The 7,888-nt window shown below is 38.8% G+C and overlaps 1 protein-coding gene across 1 annotated transcript; it reads left to right on the forward strand.

Moving 5' to 3' along the window:
- The first annotated feature begins 529 nt into the window (after positions 1–529).
- On the forward strand, positions 530–2,931 carry LOC110452123. The gene is made up of 2 exons (XM_021500461.1): positions 530–1,394; positions 2,434–2,931. The coding sequence occupies exons 1-2, from the start codon at positions 632–634 to the stop codon at positions 2,835–2,837; spliced, it is 1,167 nt and encodes a 388-aa protein (XP_021356136.1). The 5' UTR covers positions 530–631; the 3' UTR covers positions 2,838–2,931.
- Positions 2,932–7,888: the final 4,957 nt, after the last annotated feature.

The following is a 7,888-nucleotide window of genomic DNA, read 5'->3' on the forward strand; positions in this document are numbered from 1 at the left end:
ATGGGCCACGTGTAGTTTACATAGAAGAGATGGGGAAAAGTACAGTGAATCCACCACTATTCGTTGTGTCTCGTTAGATTCGTTACATGTACCTGTATCGGAAATGGGTTAATGACTGGGGTACATGTATATATGCTGAGGCTAGCAGGGTATTGCCCCTTGGCGGATCTTACCTAGCTGTATGAAATGGCAGCGACCTCTTTATCATATATTTTATCATCATCTTTTTCTTTGAAAAATATTCTCATGCTGGTTCGTTTTAACCCCGACCATTCAACGCCGCGGACAACGGACATATAAATCATGAATTTGGTTACAAGCATATCAATCATAACAAATGCATATGCGTGCGGTTCTGTGGCCTTGAACACCTGTTTGTATCCCGGGCTTTGCTGAATTTTAGAAAACAAACATCTGTTGGTCATTGTGGTAAAAAAAGGTCGCACTGCATGTAGACAGAACGGCTTATCTTTGAATATTTTCTATAAATATATCTAACTTTGCACTACTAATATATATCCTGATCGGATCATCTAACGGTGTGACAGAAAGAAGGTCCAGAGGTAGGATTCACGATCTATCATTCCTGCAGGCCTGCGTACAGGTATAACCTTTCTTATAACACTCTTTGATGGAAATGGGGAAAGTGAAATTTGCTTTTCTTCTAATAATGCTGCATTTATGTCATGTTAGTGCAGAATATAATACGGATCATGCTTTAAAACATGGGAGAGCGAAACACGATATCACTGATACAATCATGACGTTAGAAGACCATGTACTGGCAGATATTGAGCGACGACTGAGTTCACTGGAATCGGATAACCGTCGTTTCACGATTAAAAATCAGCAAATCCACAAGACAAACATAGACCTGAAACAAGAAATACAACAAGGTAAGGCAGAGAACCAGAAACTTCGGAAAGGCGTTCGACGACTCGAGATCGAAAACCGCCATTGTATGCAAGTGGTTAAAAATATCCAGGAAACGATGCGACTGCTAGTAGAAGAAAACCAAAAGTTGACAAAATCAAATGAGATGGCAGATCGACACGACCCTGTGGCTAGTCAAGATATTAATGGAAACTTTGTGAAATCCAAAGATGTTACATGGACTGCTCCTACTGAAGCACATGACTTCTCATACAGTGTTCCATATAGCGTTCTTAAATCTGCGAGCAGTGCTTTTCAACAAGCTGAAAGGAGTGACAGTAACGGAAAACAATACACCCCTGACGAATTGAATAAAAACCTGGTCACGGATGTCATTGATAGTTTTGTGAAGGATCGACCTAGCATGCCAGTCCAAAGAAGCAATAATGGGAGTATTGCTACTGCATCTACTCAGTCACGTACTGTCCAGAGTAAAAGTCCTAAGAACGCACGTGCTGCTGGTAAGTCGATTATTTGTTATGAGTAATGGCGATATTGACCCTTTTCCGATAGTATCACTAAACTGCCTTTATCTGTAGTCTCAATGCGTGTGTAATGTAACGTCTGATACCTGACCCGAACTTGGGATAGTCTAAACAATCAGCATCAATTAGACATCACAATTTAAAAAACATGCTATCAAAGTTTTACTTTCTGCACAAACAATTTTTTGTGTACGTATTAAACGTGTCGCAACTGTTTATGTAGATAGTAAAACTTTGATATTACATATGTCCAGACAGATGAGTATTGTTGAAAATACTATAAAACAGTTCAATATTAGGAAATTTCATTATGTTATGGTATCATGTTAAACATTTATGTGGTAATATTTTGCTCTTGATTTCATCGATTACTGTTATTTACACATCGGCTTTCATTAGCTTCCGCTCCCCTACCTCACTACAAACCTATAATAATTGTTCCTGTATGCATACTAAGAACGCTACAATTCACAATTCATGATTATCACTTATAATCAACATCGAAGTTGTTTCTACAAATCAAATGAAGGAATATGGCATTGATGATGTTATAACGACATCACATTACCGTAGCGTATCATAGAGCAAAATCGTCAGGAAATTAAATTAAATTTCGTCTTTTATGTCGTGTCCTCCAAATGTACGTATTTAGGATACATAAGGAACTTTATGTAGGATACTCTGGACAGACGTATCAATACTATTCCCGATGTAAGGTGTCGTTGTTCCTAGGGGTGAGACGAGGGGATTCAGGTTCTTTCTAGAAAATTAATATGTTTATTTATTATTGCTTTCGAGTTGTCAAATTCATACTTAACCAACATTCTGGGAAAGGAGAGGTGCGATGTAAAGGGTCAGAAATGTAGGTACTTGTATGTGGGATATGGAAATTACACCCTCGAAAAATCAGGCTGAATGGAAACTTATATATATATATTCATTTTTTATCCGAAATGCAATACACAGTTGTATATCAGAAGATATTCATATTTACGTTTCAATAAATGTTTGACAGGTCCCTCAGCTGCTGTCGCCTTCCACGCAAGGTTATCATCAGACCTTACCAGCCCTGGGGATGACCAGACGATCATCATGTCGGACGTTCTCACCAACGAAGGTTCGGCATACGAAAGGTTATCCGGGCATTTCACGAGTCCCGTATCCGGTGTGTACGTTTTTTTTGTCACAACATTGGCTTTTCCTAATAAACACATAGAAACAATGCTTCTTAAAAACGGACATAGCATTGGTATGCTTATTAGTGGCAACTCCGATACTTGGGGTCCAAGTTCCAATATGGTAATTGTCACCGCCCAAAAAGGAGATCACGTCTGGGTTAAAGTAAATGGTCACTACCATGACACTGGAACAGTCTTACATCAAGGTTTTACAACCTTTTCTGGTTTTCTCCTTCACTGAAATTAAAGAAAGAATTGTAATATTGACATATGAGTTTTGTTATTTATTACAAAAGTACAATGTATAAAAAAGATATCTGGCCAACGATCGATTCATATATGGTTACAGGGGTGTCAGCGTTTCAGTTGACAAACGGAATGGAATGAAAATGCAATGAAAACGCAACGAGAACGAAATGAAAACGGAATGAAACAAGGCCTAAACGGAACGGAACGAAAATAAATTCACTGTTTGGAACGAAACGCGAATAGAACGGAACGAAACATGTTTTGCTCACAGGAACGGAATGGATTGAAAGTAGGTGGAACGAAACGCGAGGAATGATTGAAAACGAAATGGAATAAAACGATCTGAGAAGATAACTATTTTAATCGAGATTTCCTATCTATAGTGGCNACACCTGTGGGTAAAATGGTATGCAAATGAAATAAATTATGATTAACCAATGCAATTGAACATCTTATTCTTGTACACCATTATAAACAATAAAATAAATATGTGTCAGTATTTAAATCTGGGGGAACTTTAAGTTACAACACTTCAGATTTATATATGCTAGGGCAATGTGACCATCCACCAACTTATTTAGACCATTCACCTCTGGTCACATGGGATTCTGATTAGCTGTACCTAATCTTATTCACCTTGTGTGAGGGTATGCTGCAGTAGGGTATTTTAGCTCACCATGGTCTTTTGGAACAGGTGAGCTAAAAATCATTATAAAGATTATTTTATTTTCATCAAATTGTTATCGCAGAAATTTGTTTTGTATTAATAAAGTTCACAAAATTATCTAACTGCCTTCTTTTGTAAACAAGGCAATCCATAGTCCCCCACCGGTAATGATTTCTATATTTATCAAACAATACTCTTATGTCAGGATGTAACTATACTGTTAAGAAAGTATCCCGATACATACTTCTTGCACTCTACCATCCCAAGATGTCCTTGTACTCAAAATCTGGCTACTCAAGGTGAAATAGTACACAAGATATGCCCTGGACAAACTTTTTCAAAAGTTAAGGTCAGATATAGCAGGTAGCTGTAACAAATTCTGAGGTCCCTGTGCTGTGGTATGGGAATTAAGATGTGGAATTGACATAAAAAAATGTATGGGCCTATATGATTATGGTTTCACAATCTTTCTAGGGGTTTTGTCAAACAGAGAAAAAAATGAGTATGCTAATTACTAATATCCCATTAGGCCTGTAAAAAAAAAAAAGAATCTTGTAAGCTAATTTACCCCCCACCCCCCGGGATAGTAATATCCTGCAACTTCAGCCGCACGGTTCGTAACATCACTCGTTTTAAATGTCTCTGAATGCAAATATACATGTTATACTGATACGGGTCACAACACACTTATAACCACAGGTACCTATCGCGAATGAGAGCAAAATAGTCGCACATGACAACATGTGCATTCGTATTGTTTTTTCTCTCATACAGTATGTTCGAGAGATTCTTGTACATTAAGCCTGAAAACTCGACGAAACTGCATCTACCAGGCATTTTGCGACAAAATCGAAAGAGTATGAAGAGACAGTAAGAGTTGTCTTAAAAAGCTGATCACGAGTCGACAAGTTTTTGAGGCTGCCTCAGTTACCACCGCCATTTTGTTTCACATCAATGTACAAGCGCCTCGCCGATGGAACGGAACGGAACGAGTGCAGAACGGAACGAAACGAAAGCTCCACTCGGACTGGGACGGAGCGAAACGGAACGATTGGGGTAGAGAGGATTTAACATGGAACGAAGCAGAACGAAACGAAAAAAACAGTCTGCGACGGAAACGGAACGAATTGAATCTTGAGAACGAAATGAAATGAAAACGCGAATGAAATGGAATGAAAACGGAATGAAAACGCAAAATCTGTCAACTAAAACGCTGACACCCCTGTATGTGTAATATCAAAAAGAATTTAATTAATTCTCAAACTGTGAAGTTTCCCTTTCCTGGCAGTCACATCCCTGTTTTCCCACCTACATCATTTACATGCTCTAGTTGTAACGCTTTTGAATTTCGATTTATGGGTTTGTTATGAGTTGGCATTGTCTTGTCTTTTTCTGAAACTGTGTAAGTTTCACATATTGAATGAAACTATTATATCAACCCTATATAAAGCTGAGTTTCTCGGCGAGTGAGTCTGAACAGGGTGCCTACTACGTTTGACGATTTAAAGTGCATTCTTTCACATGGAAAAAATGATAAACTTAAAGAATACGACTAAATTCAAACTGACAGCAAAATACGACAATAGTTAGTGTTTTACTGTTAAAAAAGCTATTCGAGCAGCTTTTTTTGGTCTTTTTCCCCATTGCAATTACGCCGGTTTCAAATTACGTGGACTAAGAGCCCGGTACGGATTAAATAATCCGGAATGTCTTGGATTTTGTGAGGGACTCCACCTGGTTCATCATACATGCAAGACAAGGTGCCAAAAGATACATTCTAGCAGAAGGAGACGCCAGATTGGTAACTACGGGTAGGTTTCTTCAACGTTTTCAGTCGCAGATGTATGCTTTTGGGTTGATTATGTGGGCTAACACAGTGTAAAATTTCATAATTCCTCTCCCTTTCTATCTACATGTTGACTTCATGGTATAGAGAACACTCATCAGTTATGATGGATTTATGCAAATAATGTAGGGCCATTTCAGTCTCAAAGATCTGGAATTCGTTTTGAAACCGTAACTTACGCTTATACTCATGATGCACTGAACACGGTGACTGTTGTTTATTGATGTTTTGTAAGTTTGTATGTTTTCTCTGTTTATGTACGCCTATCAAATTGTACAGGGGAGGGAGAGGGAGAAAGATGAGTGCAGTACTCCCCCAAATGGCATACCATGTATTACCTCACCGTGTTCTCCGAGGATAAATGGGCATCTCCCGAAAAATCAGTGTGATAGGCAGGGCCACTGAACGCTTTGGTATAATACGACAGGAGAAATGTCATTACCGACTACATGTCCAGTATACAAGTACGCTGTAAAGGACTACTGGAGATGTTTCAAGAGAACAAGCACATGCCAATACGTAAATCACCAAACATTGTTATAGATTGTACAATATAGATTACACATACAATCAGTAGCCTATTCATTTCATATAATTCGTCTTGTTCAGCATGTCCTTATACCACCAACGCTTGATGTACTTCGATTAGGTGTGCATGTAGGAGGTAACACGAATCTAAACAAAGATAGAAGGGTTCATGTGTCTAATCGGCTCGACTAATCTAACCATCCCAGTCTCTGCACCGTCATGTAATGGAAGAAACTGCTGTTCAACATTATGCTGTGCATCGTAGATATATCATACATGTTAAAGGCAACTCGTTGTTGAGGAAAAAATGACAAGGGATTATAAAGAGTGACACAACTCAAATGTTAAAAGGATACTTCTGTTTTAGTGGTCTGTTGTTACAATGTATATGGAAGGGGTATGGCATGTTTAGTTCCCCGCCCTAAGGTCTGTACATGTGTTTTACGATACATGCTACAAATATACAGACCTTGGGTCGGGGAGCTTTATGTTCTTTATCCTTTTGATCTTTCATTGTAACGGTTTTTAAATTGTATCTTGTTTGGGTAAATATAGATAAATATTTTTGCATAATGAATTCATTCGTTTACATACATTATAGTAAGAAATCCAAGCTGGAGCTCCGGACGGGGTTTGTCACGGTTTGGTAGAGCAAGCAAGAACACGGGAACCACAACACAACTAAAGGTCGATCAGCCCTGCAAGACTGACCAATCTACACTTCATGGAATACATGTACCTATCAGGTGACATCCCCGATATCCAGGGGTTACAATCACATTTGCTTTCTGCACCCCTGGAATATGTCAAAGTAAAATTGAAGAATCACTGCTAGCTATTTGATTGGTCTCAGGTTAAGAAACATGACCAATTGCTAGGCAGATACATATCCTTTGAAGATTACAAAGTAGTGACAACCGACTTCAAAGCCAGTCAATTGTACCGTTACGCGACCGCGAGATTCTTTTGATGTACATCAAAAGATCAAACTAGTCTTCTCGTCCCATCCACAAGGTGTTGCACACTGAGCCTTCAATTTTGCAACGGCATATTCCAGGGGTGCAGAGAGCGTTGGCGAGGGTAACCCCTGGAGTATCGAGGATGACAAGGTGAGTGTTTTCGTCAACCATGGCAATCATAAAACTCGATTTCATTGCAATTTGTTGTGAGTGCAAACCATATGATTAATTTGTCATTTTACCGCAGGAACGCAGAGTGATTTATGTGTGCCCTCCCAAACCAGAAAGGGGATTTATAATGACGAACTAGGATCGGGACACACTGCATGACCTTTTCCGTGCTACTGTGTTCAAGGACTTATGTCGAAGATACCACACTCACCGGTATTATTGGAATAGAACATGACATGACGAGTATCAACCGTACCAGATTGTAACAAAACAGAAATAAACATTGATTCAGGAGGAAAGTATGTCATTCCTTTTTTATTATGACAATATCATGGAAAAATTAAAAAAACTGATAAGTGTGGTCGTTTCTTAACGTCTTCAAATTTAGAGATAACTGAGGATTGTAGCACCATGTATACATTGTACAACGAGCCGACGTCACAAATCGTGACAAAATCACATTTTTACGTACATATACATTGTAGGAGGTTTCTACAAGAAAAAATATCCATATTTCCAACGGAACTAAGCTTTGTTGTCGTACAGCAAATAGAAACGTGGTTTTTGAGGCACAGAATTTAGGTGGAATCGATCTTTCAAAATCGGAAACTTTCCAACCTTCTCGTATATATCACATTGGGTTGATTTTTTTACCGGAAGTTGGTCTTAAACCCTAAAATGTGTAAGATTGCTCTGAACACCTTAGTTTAGGTCAAAATATAGCTGTAACAAATTCACAGGTCCCTGTGAAATATTATACAATTGTTTCATGGCTATTTGGGGAACAGTCAAAACTATCATCCCGAGGCAGGGGGAAGCCCTGTGGAACTGTTTGCCCGAGGCCGCTAGGCCAAGGGCAAACAGTTCCACAG

This window comes from Mizuhopecten yessoensis, unplaced genomic scaffold, assembly GCF_002113885.1.
Source record: "Mizuhopecten yessoensis strain PY_sf001 unplaced genomic scaffold, ASM211388v2 scaffold6431, whole genome shotgun sequence".
NCBI lineage: Eukaryota > Metazoa > Mollusca > Bivalvia > Pectinida > Pectinidae > Mizuhopecten > Mizuhopecten yessoensis.